Raw genomic sequence first — 18,800 nt, forward strand, 5'->3', positions numbered from 1 at the left:
GAGGTCACGCCATGCACTGTCACAGACGCTGATTTATATGAGGTAATTGTTTATTTGTACTTCTCTTCCTACTTAGGATTTTTAATCCATGATAATATTATTTAATAAGATGGGTATTTAGGTTGAGGTGTATATTTAACTAGTCATATAGTCATTACCTTGTTGGCATCAATTATGCATTTGCAATTTGCACACTATTAATATGGTTTTTGTACCATGGTTGCCAACTTTGATTTATTGACCTGAGTTATTAATATTTATATGATTACCTTTGGCATTATTTATAGCGTCGTGGATGTTTAATTCCTCCTATTGGGTTATTTTGCTTTTTTAAATATTTTTAATATATTCAATAAATACGTTTTTTTATTATTCTGGGTCTCTTCAGTTCGGCAAATATAAGTATATAAGTCCGATAATTGTAGTATTCTTATGGTTATGAAGTGCCAGTATATTTGGTCTTAGGACTAATTTTGATTGATTTACATTTTACCTGCAGTGATACATTGCATCCACTGGATGTTCTTTATAGGGGCAGACACAGACAGGAGGGGCCCCTGTACAAGAGCAGTATATGGGCCCTCTGCCCCACAATAATGTGTCTGTACAGAAGCTGCTCTGGAGGAGGGGGCCCTGATTTCTTGGGACCCCTGTGTGATTGCCCAGGTTGCACTATTGGGTGAAGATAGTAATAGAAGTACAGTCACCTGCAATGTGGATTGTGAGCGAGAGGTGGTGGAAAGATGGAGAAAAAACAGAAGAGCAATAGTTAAAGCTGCGATGGCGAAGCAGTGCGTAAGGCCAGACCGCCATCCCTATACCTGGAGCATATTACGTACCGGCCTGTAATCACTTTAGAGGTATTTTGAGGTCAAACACAAATTAAAGGCGCCATCTTTTTTTTTTCTCTCTTTTTTGGCGTTTGGGTGGAGTGGGGGAGCGGAGGGCGCTGCATACCTGGGGCTTCCTTACATCACACCCCAGGTTGCAGCCAATTCCTCGTCCTAATCGGAATCACAGACGTATTTTCTTCTCCCGTTTCTGACTTATTCTTTCCCGGCCTCATTACTCACGTTTTCGTGCCTCTCTTGGCACAGCTGGCGAGGCGGCCGGGCATCGCAGCCCTGAGCCTACAGATGGAGCAGGTTGGAGTGAAGTCATCAAATATTTTCTACTTTATTTCGCTCAATCAGATTTATTCCAGGCATCTCATGTCCTAAACGCCTCACAATGGAAATAAACGGACATGGCGCTGACAGTCAATGCCAGGGGGCGCAGGGTGGGCAATGGAAGGTGGCAATGAGTGCATGTGTAGAGTCCCATACCAGTCCTATAAGAGCCAATGACTGTTGTGTGGAAAGCCGTTTCCTTTAGTTGCCTGTAGTTTACAATTATTTTGCCCTTGCTGTAATGGAAATCAATAGAGAGCTGCAGTGTAAAGCATGGAGGGTGGACAAAGAAGAAGCCTGAGTGTGGGACAGAATGTTAATTTCAGACTACATGGCATAACATGGGGAAGTAATCAAAATTTAAAAAAACAAACTTGCTATAGCTTTTAGACTTTTGGGGATGTGTCTCCTTTAAAAATACAGAGAGTCCATGCTCTACACTGCAGCTTTGCTTGTTCAGGCTGAAGCTCTTCACAAACTTAGCTGTGATGACAAATTGATACAAAGTAGATCTACAAAAAATGTTTCAGTTCCTGCACTTGGCATCGGGAGGGTTAACCCCGCAGCAGCCCACACTCCTGCCTGATCCTTGGATCTTCTTGTTTTTCCATTTGGCACCAAACGTCTTTTATAAAACTTAAATCTAATATTCCGGCCTTCGCTGTGAATTGGATATTTTGACCCCTTGGCGCCATGTTTTTCTTGGCCGCGGCGCCTTCCCTTCCGTTTCACTTCATATTTACATTATCCCACGTTCCCTCGGTTGCTGTTACAAACACGTTGGGATCCGCCCTCCTCGGCTTCACGGTTTCTGACTTCCAGAAATTAATTTTTTTCCTTCACTACAAAAAAAAAAATGTATGGTAAGAATTTAAATTAAACCAGATCCAGAGAGAGACGACCCCTCCTGGTAATGCAAGACTGGAACGCCGGCGAGACGCGGAACAGCGAGAAGCAAAAACGGGAGGGAAGCGGCAAGAGGAAAAAGGCAAAATAGGGAAAGATGACAAAACCCCGAAATCTGGAGAAATTGCTGATGTTTCCTGCATCTGTATATTAGGATACGGATCAGTGTATGGACAGGACGGGCGGGGTACATACAGCATAGGATATTGGGGTGTATGTATCTGAGAGTGGAAGGGTTAAAGGAAGAGTTATGGATTGGAAATACCAATATTGACCCGAAAATAGCATTGTAGGCACTTCCATATAATTGCAAAAACCCTATAAGAAAACGAAGCTGGTGTTCAATGACATCAGAAATAATCTTTATTAATGCAAACAAGACAATGAACCCACCTGTATATAGAGGGAAAAAGAAATGCCGAGTAAGCTGCGTTACTCAGAAATACGATTGTAACAATCCTGCCCACATGGACTCCAGCAGAGAGAGCACCTGAGAATACTAGAGGAGGGCAAAGATATACACAGTACAGACCAAAAGTTTGGACACACCTTCTCATTCAAAGACTATGAAAATTGTAGATTCACTCTGAAGGCATCAAAACAATGAATTACCACATGTGGAATTATATAATTAACAAAAAAGTGTGAAACAACTGAAAATATGTCTTATATTCTAGGTTCTTCACAGTAGCCACCTTTTGCTTTGATTACTGCTTTGCACACTCTTGGCATTCTCATGATGAGCTTCAAGAGGTAGTCACCGGAAATGGTCTTCCAACAGTCTTGAATGAGTTCCCAGAGATGCTTAGCGCTTGTTGGCCCTTTTGCCTTCAGTCTGCGGTCCAGCTCACCCCAAACCATCTCGATTGGGTTCAGGTCTGGTGACGGTGGAGGCCAGGTCATCTGGCGTAGCACCCCATCACTCTCCTTCTTGGTCACATAGCCCTTACACAGCCTGGAGGTGTGTTTGGGGTCATTGTCCTGTTGAAAAATAAATGATGGTCCAACTAAACACAAACCAGATGGAATAGCATGCCGCTGCAAGATGCTGTGGTAGCCATGCTGGTTCAGTATGCCTTCAATTTTAAATAAATCCCCAACAGTGTCACCAGCAAAGCCCCCCCACACCATCACACCTCCTCCTCCATGCTTCACGGTGGGACCAGGCATGTAGAGTCCATCCGTTCACCTTTTCTGCGTCGCACAAAGACATGGTGGTTGGAACCAAAGATCTCAAATTTGGACTCATCAGACCAAAGCACAGATTTCCACTGGTCTAATGTCCATTCCTTGTGTTCTTTAGCCCAAACAAGTCTCTTCTGCTTGTTGCCTGTCCTTAGCAGTGGTTTCCTAGCAGCTGATTCACCATGAAGGCCTGCTGCACAAAGTCTCCTCTTAACAGTTGTTGTAGAGATGTGTCTGCTGCTAGAACTCTGTGTGGCATTGACCTGGTCTCTATTCTGAGCTACTGTTTACCTGCGATTTCTGAGGCTGGTGACTCGGATGAACTTATCCTCCGCAGCAGAGGTGACTCTCGGTCTTCCTTTCCTGGGGAGGTCCTCATGTGAGCCAGTTTCTTTGTAGCGCTTGATGGTTTTTGCCACTGCACTTGGGGACACTTTCAAAGTTTTCCCAATTTTTCGGACTGACTGACCTTCATTTCTTAAAGTAATGATGGCCACTCGTTTTTCTTTACTCAGCTGCTTTTTCTTGCCATAATATAAATTCTAACAGTCTATTCAGTAGGACTATCAGCTGTGTATCCACCAGACTTCTGCACAACACAACTGATGGTCCCAACCCCATTTATAAGGCAAGAAATCCCACTTATTAAACCTGACAGAACACACCTGTGAAGTGAAAACCATTTCCGGTGACTACCTCTTGAAGCTCATCAAGAGAATGCCAAGAGTGTGCAAAGCAGTAATCAAAGCAAAAGGTGGCTACTATGAAGAACCTAGAATATAAGACATACAGTAATTTCAGTTGTTTCACACTTTTTTGTTAATTATATAATTCCACATGTGGTAATTCATAGTTTTGATGCCTTCAGAGTGAATCTACAATTTTCATAGTCATGAAAATAAAGAAAACGCTTTGAATGAGGTGTGTCCAAACTTTTGGTCTGTACTGTATATAAATAGAGAGAGAGCCAATATGTCAATAGAATGAAAGAGAACATAGTCTTATATAAACATTGTACAGTATAGCTGGCTACACAAACTATGGACACATCAATAAAGAGCAATGCAGAAAATAATTAGATATATCATAATAAATTCATACAACCAAGTGGTCAATACATCAAGTATGGATAGTGCAAATTCGTGCCCTTATGCAATGCAATACTGGTAGTGATGAGCGAGTATACTTGTTGCTCTAGTGTTAGGTTATAGCCTGGTGTATAGAGCAGACAGGGGCGAGGGCAGACACCTTTCACCAGAATACGTACAGTCATTGCCAAAACTGACACGTTTGGGTTTCCACATTTTGCCTCTTCAGTGTTTTCACGCTTTATTCCGTTTCCATGGTTACTGACGGACAATTATAAACATTCCGCACCTTGTTACATTTTATTGACAAATCCGTGAAGCTACTGTGATACCTCAATATCCGCAGTGCTGCCCCTTATTCCCCACACTCCTGCCCCTTATTCTCCACAATCCTGCCCCTTATTCTCCACGCTCCTGCCCCTTATTCTCCACGCTCCTGCCCCTAATTCTCCACGCTCCTGCCCCTGTATTTTCCACGCTCCTGCCCCTTATTCTCCACGCTCCTGCCCCTTATTCTCCACGCTCCTGCCCCTTATTCTCCACGCTCCTGCCCCTTATCCTCCACGCTCCTGCCCCTTATCCTCCACGCTCCTGCCCCTTATTCTCCACGCTCCTGCCCCTTATTCTCCAGACTCCTGCCCCTTATTCTCCAGACTCCTGCCCCTTTTTCTCCAGACTCCTGCCCCTTTTTCTCCAGACTCCTGCCCCTTTTTCTCCAGACTCCTGCCCCTTTTTCTCCACGCTCCTGCCCCTTTTTCTCCAGACTCCTGCCCCTTTTTCTCCAGGCTCCTGCCCCTTTTTCTCCAGGCTCCTGCCCCTTTTTCTCCAGGCTCCTGCCCCTTTTTCTCCACGCTCCTGCCCCTTATTCTCCACGCTCCAGCCCCTTATCCTCCACGCTCCTGCCCCTTATCCTTCACGCAACTGCCCCTTATTCTCCACGCTCCTGCCCCTTATTCTCCACGCTCCTGCCCCTTATTCTCCATGCCCCTGCCCCTTATTCTCCTCGCCCCTGCCCCTTATTCTCCACGCTCCTGCCCCTTATCCTCCACGCTCCTGCCCCTTATCCTCCACGCAACTGCCCCTTATCCTCCACGCAACTGCCCCTTATTCTCCACGCTCCTGCCCCTTATTCTCCACGCCCCTGCCCCTTATTCTCCTCGCTCCTGCCCATTATTCTCCACCCTCCTTCCCCTTATTCTCCATGCTCCTGCCCCTTATTCTCCACGCTCCTGCCCCTTATCCTCCACGCTCCTGCCCCTTATCCTCCACGCTCCTGCCCCATATTCTCCAGACTCCTGCCCCTTATTCTCCACGCTCCTGCCGCTTATTCTCCAGACTCCTGCCCCTTTTTCTCCAGACTCCTGCCCCTTATTCTCCAGACTCCTGCCCCTTATTCTCCACGCTCCTGCCCCTTATTCTCCAGACTCCTGCCCCTTATTCTCCACGCTCCTGCCCCTTATTCTCCAGACTCTTGCCCCTTATTCTCCACCCTTCTGCCCCTTATTCCCCAGACTCCTGCCCCTTATTCTCCACACTCCAGCCCCTTATTCTCCACACTCCAGCCCCTTATTCTCCACACTCCTGCCCCTTATACTCCACACTCCTGCCCCTTATTCTCCACACTCCTGCCCCTTATCATCCACACTCCTGCCCCTTATCCTCCACACTCCTGACCCTTATCCTCCACACTCCTGACCCTTATTCTCCACACTCCTGCCCCTTATTCTCCACATTCCCTCCCCTTATTCTTCACACTCCTGCCCCTTATCCTCCACACTCCTGCCCCTTATTCTCCACACTCCTGCCCCTTATTCTTCACACTCCTGCCCCATATTTTCCACACTCCTGCCCCTTATTCTCCACACTCCTGCCCCTTATTCTCCACACTCCCTCCCCTTATCCTCCACACTCTTGCCCCTTATCCTCCACACTCCTGCCCCTTATTCTCCACGCTCCTGCCCCTTATTCTCCACGCTCCTGCCCCTTATCCTCCACGCTCCTGCCCCTTATTCTCAACGCTCCTGCCCCTTATTCTCCACACTCCTGCCCCTTATTCTCCACACTCCCTCCCCTTATTCTCCACACTCCTGCCCCTTATTCTCCACTCTCCTGCCCCTTATTCTCCACACTCCTGCCTCTTATCCTCCACACTCCTGCCCCTTATCCTCCACACTCCTGCCCCTTATTCTACAGACTCCTACCCCTTATTCCCAACACTTATGCCCCTTATTCTCCACACTCCTGCCCCATATTTTCCACACTCCTGATCCTTATTCTCCACACTCCTGCCCCTTATTCTCCACACTCCTGCCCCTTATTCTCCACACTCCTGCCCCTTATTCTCCACACTCCTGCCCCTTATTCTACAGATTCCTACCCCTTATTCCTCACACTTCTGCCCCTTATTCTCCATACTCCTGCCCCATATTTTCCACACTCCTGATCCTTCTTCTCCACACTCCTACCCCTTATTCTACAGATTCCTACCCCTTATTCCTCACACTCCTGCCCCTTATTCTCCATACTCCTGCCCCATATTTTCCACACTCCTGATCCTTATTCTCCACACTCCTGCCCCTTATTCTCCACACTCCTGTCCCTTATCCTCCTCACTCCTGCCCCTTATTCTCCACACTCCTGCCCTTTATTCTCCACACTCTGGCCCCTTATTCTCCACATTACCACTCCTTATTCTCCACACTGCCTCCTCTTATTCTCCACGCTCCTGCCCCTTATTCTCCACGCTCCTGCCCCTTATCCTCTACGCTCCTGCCCCTTATCCTCTACGCTCCTGCCCCTTATTCTCCACGCTCCTGCCCCTTATTCTCCACGCTCCTGCCCCTTATTCTCCACGCTCCTGCCCCTTATCCTCCACGCTCCTGCCCCTTATTCTCCACGCTCCTGCCCCTTATTCTCCACGCTCCTGCCCCTTATCCTCCACGCTCCTGCCCCTTATTCTCCACGCTCCAGCCCCTTATTCTCCACACTCCTGCCCCTTATTCTCCACACTCCCGCCCCTTATTCTCCACACTCCTGCCCCTTATTCTCCACACTCCTGCCCCTTATTCTCCACACTCCTGCCCCTTATCCTCCACGCTCCTGCCCCTTATTCTCCATGCTCCTGCCCCTTATTCTCCACACTCCTGCCCCTTATTCTCCACACTCCCTCCCCTTATTCTCCACACTCCCTCCTCTTATTCTCCACACTCCTGCCCCTTATTCTCCACACTCCTGCCCCTTATTCTCCAGACTTTTGCCGTTCGCCCTGGTGACAATAGCCATAGAAATATCTGACTAATAGTTTGGAGAACACTGAAGTGAAAAACAAAATTTCACTCAATCTGATAGCTTTTGGCCAGATCTGTATTGGGTCACATGAAATACAATGTATTTGTATTAGTGGGATAGAGATGGGTTAGAGGTGGGGTACAGGCCGTGATAAGGAAGCTGATAGTGTTATAAATAGAGTTATGTGCAGGATGATATTGTCTGTAAAACGTTGTGGAATTAATGGCACTATAAGAAGTGAGTAAATTTTGTAACGGGTCATAGATATAGATAAGGTGATGGATCAGGTCAGGGGCGGACATATTGGTGCAACCTGTGCAGCTGCACAAGGGCCCAAGACGTCTGGGGGCCACTACTGCCTCCAATGCAGGTGGAATTGTGCTTTGTGATGGGTTATTTTTCTGCAAAGGGCCCATTTACTGTTCTTGCACAGGGTCCTCATCCATCTGTGGATCAGCTTACAGGTGGAAGGGTTATGAATCGATACAAAACAGGGATTCAGTTTTGGGTTTAGTTATTTTCTTATTTTCCAACATTACGACAATGTACCAGGTTCTCCTGTACCAGATGTGAAGAGCAAAGCAAGAGCAGCTCATCCATCACTGTACAAACGATGATGATGATGATGATGATGATGATGATGATGATGATGATGAATATTTCCAGCTCTCAGTGACTTTTTCTTTCCTTTTTCCAGGGTCCTCTAAGGATCTGGTGGAGACGTGCTGTGCGGCCGGTCAGCAGTGGTCCATTGACCATGGAGAATGTGAGAACATGCCCCTGAGCGTCTCCGAGGACTGCAGGTATGTGATAACGCCCAGGTTACAGCAGCCTGGAATCCTGCTCCTCTTATCAGACTTTTTATCAGGATGTGGAAAGTTCCTCTCTGTGGAGGTGGAAAATGTTTTGTGATGTTCCACACATGAAATATGTTACACATAAAAGTAATAGAATTACAACCTCATGTAATACAGCCCATTACCAGCAGAGGGCGGCATCCAGCACAGGCTCCTCCCATATGACTCTCTGTGCGCCTCCTGTCATTGATGGGAATACATTCAACCCTAAATAAAGGAATGGCGCTAATTCTTGATGATATCGCGTCTTTCCACCACATCAGGAATGTGAATAACAGCTCTGCACGAAGATTCCCTTTAAGAAGTCTTTTAGGGGGCAGTACATTTTCATTTCCTAACACGGAGGGTCTGATCCAACCACCGGAGCCGCTCGGTAATTGAACACAACTGCTGGTTACAGATGTGGACACGACATTCACCGCTACACCAGGAAATTAAATTACAGAAAGTGCTGGAAGCTTCAGCCAGAGTTTGGGGGTTTTACATTTGTTCATTTCTTTGCTCGTAAAAAGAAACACCCAAAACCGAATAAAAATTCCAAGAAACAAATAAAATCCACGTACAAGATTCTCCTGAAGCGTCATAAATGAGGACAACATTCAGCTCAAGCTGGAGAGGTCCAACCCAGGGGCACATTTCTACTGATGGGCACAGACCCATGTCTTGTAGTCCTTTAATATTGGGTGTAGCGCTGTTCATCCTGAGCCTCCTGGTTCAGTATAGCGCTGTCCATCCTGAGCATCCTAGTTCAGTATAGCGCTGTCCATCCTGAGCCTCCTAGTTCAGTATAGCGCTGTCCATCCTGAGCCTCCTAGTTCAGTATAGCGCTGTCCATCCTGAGCCACCTAGTTCAGTAGAGCGCTGTCCATCCTGAGCCTCCTAGTTCAGTATAGCGCTGTCCATCCTGAGCCTCCTAGTTCAGTATAGTGCTGTCCATCCTGAGCCTCCTAGTTCAGTATAGCGCTGTCTATCCTGAGCCTCCTAGTTCAGTATAGCGCTGTCCATCCTGAGCCTCCTAGTTCAGTATAGTGCTGTCCATCCTGAGCCTCCTAGTTCAGTATAGTGCTGTCCATCCTGAGCCTCCTAATTCAGTATAGCGCTGTCCATCCTGAGCCACCTAGTTCAGTAGAGCGCTGTCCATCCTGAGCCTCCTAGTTCAGTATAGCGCTGTCCATCCTGAGCCTCCTAGTTCAGTATAGTGCTGTCCATCCTGAGCCTCCTAGTTCAGTATAGCGCTGTCTATCCTGAGCCTCCTAGTTCAGTATAGCGCTGTCCATCCTGAGCCTCCTAGTTCAGTATAGTGCTGTCCATCCTGAGCCTCCTAGTTCAGTATAGTGCTGTCCATCCTGAGCCTCCTAGTTCAGTATAGCGCTGTCCATCCTGAGCCACCTAGTTCAGTATGTAAAGAAAGAGAAAAAAGGCACCACTGCAATAAGCGCACACTAAACCACATAGAATAAATTTTATTGATGCAAAAGGTAATACATTAAAAACACACTAAAACATGGTACACCACCCACAATGTATATAAGGTCAAACATGGCACATATAACATATCAGACCCAATACAATAATCAATATATAATCCATATACAATCTAACCCCACTATAATACCCATGACCAATGCCCTATATTTAGGCTCATGGAGACCAAGGGCAATTGTTGCACAATAATACAATGTTTAATGCAACAAGCCCTACATAGCACCTGATAATGAATGTATGCCACATGCGGCCACAACACAAGGTGGCCCAATATATAACCAACATTCAGTTGTGCCCCATCAACAATGTAGGTACCACTAGGGGAAAGTGAGGATGCAACAAAAGATATAAAGAAGTGGGTGCTACCCCAGGACCATACCCCACGTGTATCGCCACAACTCGTGTGGCTTCGTCAGGGGAAGTAACTGACCATGGTCCAAGCTCCTTAAATACCCTGCTAAGATCCAGGTGGAAAGAACATGCGTCACAGGGGGGGGCGCCGCCCCCATCTGGAAGTCCATCGTTAAACAGAGGGAAAGCAGAGACCGGCGTCCCGGTCATATGAAAGAAGATGGCCGCCACGCATGCGCGGTGTGCTCTGCACGCGATCCTGAGCACAAAATGAAAACCGCTCCACCGCACATGCGCCCAGTGGGACGCAAAAGCTTTCCCATGGAACGCAAGCCGCATGGTGAAAATGGCCACCACGCATGCGCAGTCTGCTATGTAGAACCGAGCATTCAATACGCAAGCTATGCCGCGCCTACGTCCAGTGGGACGTGACAGGCCTGCCCATAGCACGCATGGCCTCACACCAATGCCGTGTCCATCAACACGGCGCATAAAGCAGTGGCACCAGGGCCATAACGCCGCGAGACACATAATGCTCCCAAGAGCGCGACATATAAGGACAGACACAGACAACACCACATACACAGGTACATAAGGGGGGGAAAAGAGACAAAGAACACACAGCCTAATTGGACCGAATTGCGCTTTATAAACATTAGATTTGGGCTCATGGGGACCGTTTGGTTGATTTTGGTTTTTGATTGGTCATCATGGGGGTCTTGTGGCGATTGGTACAGGGTTGTACCTTGTGGGGGGTGATTGAATATTTTGGTCATGCACACTGATGTATATATGCTTCATACTTATTTATCCCCTTCTTATTTTTGGGGGTAGTGTATGTGTGCCCATTAGTAGGAACTAAGGTGGTGACATGGATGCTCTATGGACCACAAGTTTGTTTCGTGCATGGGTCTTTGCCATTGATCCATGTGGATTTTGCTCATGGGGATGTATATGTATTATAGTGGTTGGTAGCTGCTGGCTGGTTTATTCTAATCTACCGTTATTGTAGATTGGGGTCTAGGTTATGCCTCGACTTGGGCCTTTTCTTGTGCCCGCCCCTCATACCATCGAACAATTTTGAACCATGCTCTTGCTGCTATTATACTACCATGTCCTCCTTTTTGTACATTTGGAGGTTAGTGCCATTAATTGGCCTTTCTTATTCCCTTTCCCTTAGGCTGTGTGTTCTTTGTCTCTTTTCCCCCCTTATGTACCTGTGTATGTGGTGTTGTCTGTGTCTGTCCTTATATGTCGCGCTCTTGGGAGCATTATGTGTCTCGCGGCGTTATGGCCCTGGTGCCACTGCTTTATGCGCCGTGTTGATGGACACGGCATTGGTGTGAGGCCATTCGTGCTATGGGCAGGCCTGTCACGTCCCACTGGACGTAGGCGCGGCATAGCTTGCGTATTGTATGCTCGGTTCTACATAGCAGACTGCGCATGCGTGGTGGCCATTTTCACCATGCGGCTTGCGTTCCATGGGAAAGCTTTTGCGTCCCACTTGGCGCATGCGCGGTGGAGCGGTTTTCATTTTGTGCTCAGGATCGCGTGCAGAGCACACCGCGCATGCGTGGCGGCCATCTTCTTTCATATGACCGGGACGCCGGTCTCTGCTTTCCCTCTGTTTACCGATGGACTTCCAGATGGGGGCGGCGCCCCCCCCTGTGACGCATGTTCTTTCCACCTGGATCTTAGCAGGGTATTTAAGGAGCTTGGACCATGGTCAGTTACTTCCCCTGACGAAGTCACACGGGTTGTGGCGATACGCGTGGGGTATGGTCCTGGGGTAGCACCCACTTCTTTATATCTTTTGTTGCAGCCTCACTTTCCCCTAGTGGTACCTACATTGTTGATGGGGCACAATTGAATGTTGGTTATATATTGGGCCACCTTGTGTTGTGGCCGCATGTGGCATACATTCATTATCAGGTGCTATGTAGGGCTTGTTGCATTAAACATTGTATTATTGTGCAACAATTGCCCTTGGTCTCCATGAGCCTAAATATAGGGCATTGGTCATGGGTATTATAGTGGGGTTAGATTGTATATGGATTATATATTGATTATTGTATTGGGTCTGATATGTTATATGTGCCATGTTTGACCTTATATACATTGTGGGTGGTGTACCATGTTTTAGTGTGTTTTTAATGTATTACCTTTTGCATCAATAAAATTTATTCTATGTGGTTTAGTGTGCGCTTATTGCAGTGGTGCCTTTTTTCTCTTTCTTTACTGATTGTGTTTCCCACTGTTGCGGCACCTATGCCTTGAAATTATATATTGGCTTATTCACACAGCTGGTGCGCCCTATTGGTTATATTATTATCCTAGTTCAGTATAGTGCTGTCCATCCTGAGCCACCTTGTTCAGTATAGCGCTGTCCATCCTGAGCCACCTTGTTCAGTATAGCGCTGTCCATCCTGAGCCACCTTGTTCAGTATAGCGCTGTCCATCCTGAGCCACCTAGTTCAGTATAGTGCTGTCCATCCTGAGCCACCTTGTTCAGTATAGCGCTGTCCATCCTGAGCCTCCTAGTTTAGTATAGCGCTGTCCATCCTGAGCCACCTAGTTCAGTATAGTGCTGTCCATCCTGAGCCACCTTGTTCAGTATAGCGCTGTCCATCCTGAGCCACCTTGTTCAGTATAGCGCTGTCCATCCTGAGCCACCTTGTTCAGTATAGCGCTGTCCATCCTGAGCCTCCTAGTTCAGTATAGCGCTGTCCATCCTGAGCCACCTTGTTCAGTATAGCGCTGTCCATCCTGAGCCTCCTAGTTCAGTATAGCGCTGTCCATCCTGAGCCACCTTGTTCAGTATAGCGCTGTCCATCCTGAGCCTCCTAGTTCAGTATAGCGCTGTCCATCCTGAGCCACCTTGTTCAGTATAGCGCTGTCCATCCTGAGCCACCTTGTTCAGTATAGCGCTGTCCATCCTGAGCCTCCTAGTTCAGTATAGTGCTGTCCATCCTGAGCCTCCTAGTTCAGTATAGCGCTGTCCATCCTGAGCCTCCTAGTTCAGTATAGCGCTGTCCATCCTGAGCCACCTAGTTCAGTATAGCGCTGTCCATCCTGAGCCACCTAGTTCAGTATAGCGCTGTCCATCCTGAGCCACCTAGTTCAGTATAGCGCTGTCCATCCTGAGCCTCCTAGTTCAGTATAGCGCTGTCCATCCTGAGCCTCCTAGTTCAGTATAGCGCTGTCCATCCTGAGCCACCTTGTTCAGTATAGCGCAGTCCATCCTGAGACTCCTAGTTCAGTATAGCGCTGTCCATCCTGAGCCTCCTAGTTCAGTATAGCGCTGTCCATCCTGAGCCTCCTAGTTCAGTATAGTGCTGTCCATCCTGAGCCACCTTGTTCAGTATAGCGCTGTCCATCCTGAGCCTCCTAGTTCAGTATAGTGCTGTCCATCCTGAGCCACCTAGTTCAGTATAGCGCTGTCCATCCTGAGCCACCTAATTCAGTATAGCGCTGTCAATCCTGAGCCTCCTAGTTGAGTATAGCGCTGTCCATCCTGAGCCTCCTAGTTCAGTATAGCACTGTCAATCCTGAGCCACCTTGTTCAGTATAGCGCTGTCCATCCTGAGCCTCCTAGTTCAGTATAGCGCTGTCCATCCTGAGCCTCCTAGTTCAGTATAGCGCTGTCCATCCTGAGCCACCTTGTTCAGTATAGCGCTGTCCATCCTGAGCCTCCTAGTTCAGTATAGCGCTTTCCAGCCTGAGCCTCCTAGTTCAGTATAGCGCTGTCCATCCTGAGCCTCCTAGTTCAGTATAGCGCTGTCCATCCTGGGCCTCCTAGTTCAGTATAGCGCTGTCCATCCTGAGCCTCTTGGTTCAGTATAGCGCTGTCCATCCTGGGCCTCCTAGTTCAGTATAGCGCTGTCCATCCTGAGCCTCCTAGTTCAGTATAGCGCTGTCCATCCTGAGCCACCTAGTTCAGTATAGCTCTGTCCATCCTGAGCCTCCTAGTTCAGTATAGCGCTGTCCATCCTGAGCCTCCTAGTTCAGTATAGCGCTGTCCATCCTGAGCCTCCTAGTTCAGTATAGTGCTGTCCATCCTGAGCCTCCTAGTTCAGTATAGTGCTGTCCATCCTGAGCCACCTGGCTCAGCACAGCTCTGTCCATATGGAGACCCCTGATCAGATGACTGTGTGTGGTGATTATTCTTGGGGGTCTTGTCTACATGGACCTCTGCAGATATTCAGCACCTGGAAAATAGAAGGAAAGATTGATGAAAAATGGCAACATTGTGTCCACTGACACCTATGAACAATGATGTTATTAGTTAGCTCCACCCATTATGTCACAGCTCCTCCCACTTAAAGATACAGGACTCTAGTTGTTTTTTTCAAACACTTCAAATCAGACAACAGCGCCTTTCAAATTTAATTTTATGAAGAATCGAGGTGGCCACATTTCCATGTATACAGAATCATGTCAGACATGAAAAACACAATTGTACTGTGAGCTTCCATTAATCCAGCATGTGATGGTCCAGATTGTTAGTCGGCATTGGATTTTGCATTCTCTAAAGGATAAAATCCTACAGAAATGGCAGCCTCCCTTATATCTGATTATCCAGAATGTCTGATAATCCGGCATCCCCACGGTTCTATAGTTACAGAGGATAAATACTAATTCTTGTACCGGACCCTTTGTGTCTGGGGGATCTATGAGGGCAGCACAGAACGGTTCCCAGACTTTGCCTGTTATGTTGTCAGTATATAATTTCACATTAAAGGCGGCGACGTCTGTTCCAATGTTTCCTCACTGGGAGAGATCCGTTCCGCAATTAAACCCAGATGTGTGATCCTGACCTGAGATCTACAGGGAGAATCCACCACCTGCAGCTCGCGGCCCACGCTAGTGTGAACGGGCCCTTAGAGGGACATAGTGCAGGAAGCAGCATCTCCTCAGGGCCCCACACGTTACAATGCAGCCATATAGAAACAATGTGGCGTCACCGGGCAGTACATCTGTCGGTACTGGTAAAGATGGGCCCCTATGTGGCATCCTTGGGACCCCCCTATAGCCATGAGAATGCCCCTTTAACTGTCAGCGTGGTGGAGGGGGGCAGCAAAACTTTCACAAAAAGAATTTTCCAATCCTGTGTAATGAAACTTTGTATCTTTCTTGTTTACTTTGTGCTTCATTTCTTACATTTTCCGAATCTCTGCTTACTGTCAGTGAATGGAAACTTTCTTTTTAGAGTCCGGCCTAATGGGTATATAAACTTCCAATTACCGTCCCGTCCCGCGAATGACGTCTGTAGGAAACCAAGTATTGTCGCCAAGACGACTCCATTCTCCTGTTACAATGTATCAGTGTAGACCATACTCTGTGAGCGCAACATCCCGGACTCTTCTAGGATCTGTTCACATTCAGTTACTTGCTCGGCTGGACATATATTTTGTGAGTGTTCCCCCGTGTTAATCATCTGCAGCAGCGACTAGAGTTGAGCGACTTTTGCTTTTTTAGGGTCGCGTTTCGTTTCGTGAAACCCGACTTTTCCAAAAGTCGGGTCGAGCAAGATCGTCCAATTATAGGGAAAAGTCGGGGTCGTCCCGAAACACGAAACCCAATGTAAGTCAATGGGGAATAAAAGTCGGCAGTGAGAGGAGGACAGGAAACACACCTACAGTGCCCATTTGAATGCCAAAAGCATCAATTCTTCTTACTTAAGCTTGTCAACCTTAATTAACTTCATAATACAAGTTACGCACTGAAAAATGGGGGTTATTTGGCTAAAGTTGTGGGGGGGGAGGGCTGGCTCCAGGTTTTCATGTGCCCTGGGCGAAAGAGCGCCCCTTTAACACATACCACAACTCATCATGCTCCGATACGGCAGAGAAATAGCGGTATAGTACAATGAAAAATACCTCACTTTTTACATCTCATGACGAGGCCCATCTATTTCTCCATACAAAATCATTGGTCCCATATAATGTTTGAAACAGTATATGATGAGCTCCACATAATGCTACAGTATATGTTGGTCCCCATGGATGAAGCTCCACTGTCTTATGGGCCCAAATAATGCTCCAAACATAATGGGCCCCATTTCTAATGCTCTAGTGTATAATGGGCCCTGTAAATGCTGCTCCAGTGTCTGATGTCCACCTTTGGAATGTTCCAGTGTATGGTGGGCCCCATCTATCATTCTCCAGAGTATAGTGCTCCCCAAAAATTGCTGTCCCAACATAGAAAACAATCAAATAAGTCTCCTCGCTAGGGAATCCCTGTACTTGTCTGGACAGGTGCTGTAGCTTGCTTAACAGCTCGCCAGCCGTTCTCACGCCCAGTATGGATTGCACGTGATTGCACAAAGGTTAGAAAGGGTACCGTATCCCTGGATAACATGTATGGATAGCGTACACATTCAAAATATATGTCTATACAGCATGAGGCAGGCTCAGACGGTGTTAGGCCCAGTATGGATTGCACGTCATTGCACAAAGGTTAGAAAGGGTACCGTATCCCTGGATAACATGTATGGATAGCGTACACATTCAAAATATATGTCTATACAGCATGAGGCAGGCTCAGACGGTGTTAGGCCCAGTATGGATTGCACGTCATTGCACAAAGGTTAGAAGGGGTACCGTATCCCCGGATAACATGTATGGATAGCGTACACATTCAAAATATATGTCTATACAGCATGAGGCAGGCTCAGACGGTGTTAGGCCCAGTATGGATTGCACGTCATTGCACAAAGGTTAGAAAGGGTACCGTATCCCTGGATAACATGTATGGATAGCGTACACATTCGAAATATATGTCTATACAGCATGAGGCAGGCTCAGACGGTGTTAGGCCCAGTATGGATTGCACGTCATTGCACAAAGGTTAGAAAGGGTACCGTATCCCTGGATAACATGTATGGATAGCGTACACATTCAAAATATATGTCTATACAGCATGAGGCAGGCTCAGATGGTGTTAGGCCCAGTATGGATTGCACGTCATTGCACAAAGGTTAGAAGGGGTACTGTATCCCCGGATAACATGTATGGATAGCGTACACATTCAAAATATATGTCTATACAGCATGAGGCAGGCTCAGACGGTGTTAGGCCCAGTATGGATTGCACGTCATTGCACAAAGGTTAGAAAGGGAACCGTATCCCTGGATAACATGTATGGATAGCGTACACATTCAAAATATATGCCTATACAGCATGAGGCAGGCTCAGACGGTGTTAGGCCCAGTATGGATTGCACGTCATTGCACAAAGGTTAGAAAGGGTACCGTATCCCTGGATAACATGTATGGATAGCGTACACATTCAAAATATATGTCTATACAGCATGAGGCAGGCTCAGACGGTGTTAGGCCCAGTATGGATTGCACGTCATTGCACAAAGGTTAGAAGGGGTACCGTATCCCCGGATAACATGTATGGATAGCGTACACATTCAAAATATATGTCTATACAGCATGAGGCAGGCTCAGACGGTGTTAGGCCCAGTATGGATTGCACGTCATTGCACAAAGGTTAGAAAGGGTACCGTATCCCTGGATAACATGTATGGATAGCGTACACATTCAAAATATATGTCTATACAGCATGAGGCAGGCTCAGACGGTGTTAGGCCCAGTATGGATTGCACGTCATTGCACAAAGGTTAGAAAGGGTACCGTATCCCTGGATAACATGTATGGATAGCGTACACATTCAAAATATATGTCTATACAGCATGAGGCAGGCTCAGACGGTGTTAGGCCCAGTATGGATTGCACGTCATTGCACAAAGGTTAGAAAGGGTACCGTATCCCTGGATAACATGTATGGATAGCGTACACATTCAAAATATATGTCTATACAGCATGAGGCAGGCTCAGACGGTGTTAGGCCCAGTATGGATTGCACGTCATTGCACAAAGGTTAGAAAGGGTACCGTATCCCTGGATAACATGTATGGATAGCGTACACATTCAAAATATATGTCTATACAGCATGAGGCAGGCTCAGACGGTGTTAGGCCCAGTATGGATTGCATGTCATTGCACAAAGGTTAGAAGGGGTACCGTATCCCCGGATAACATGTATGGATAGCGTACACATTCAAAATATATGTCTATACAGCATGAGGCAGGCTCAGACGGTGTTAGGCCCAGTATGGATTGCACGCCATTGCACAAAGGTTAGAAGGGGTACCGTATCCCCGGATAACATGTATGGATAGCGTACACATTCAAAATATATGTCTATACATCAGGAGGCAGGCTCAGACGGTGTCAGGCACAGTATGGATTTGACGTCCCAGATTACACAGCGGAGGAGCAGGGAGAGGTAAAGATTGCAAATGCTGGGGCCCTGGCCAAGCAAGGGGGGCACACTCGTGGGCGTCGGTACTGGCACTGGGCCCCTCATAGTACAGCGGTGTGTCTGACGGCGGGTGTGCACCACCGCCGTCAGAGACACTTGATTGCACTATGAGGGACCCTGTGCCAGTGCCCGCGCCCA

The 18,800-nt window shown here is 47.4% G+C and overlaps 1 protein-coding gene across 2 annotated transcripts in view; it reads left to right on the top strand.

Moving 5' to 3' along the window:
- The window catches only part of FBLN2 (fibulin 2), a 110,142-nt gene that overhangs the window by 53,286 nt on the left and 38,056 nt on the right, over positions 1-18,800 (top strand). For both annotated transcript variants that reach the window (XM_073564508.1, XM_073564507.1), the window contains exon 3: positions 8,334-8,439. In XM_073564508.1, coding sequence (XP_073420609.1) covers positions 8,334-8,439 — 106 coding nt within the window. The remainder of the gene's footprint in view (positions 1-8,333; positions 8,440-18,800) is intronic.

This window comes from Dendrobates tinctorius, unplaced genomic scaffold, assembly GCF_039654945.1.
Source record: "Dendrobates tinctorius isolate UK_male_01 unplaced genomic scaffold, ASM3965494v1 ptg000455l, whole genome shotgun sequence".
NCBI classification, from domain to species: Eukaryota; Metazoa; Chordata; class Amphibia; order Anura; family Dendrobatidae; genus Dendrobates; species Dendrobates tinctorius.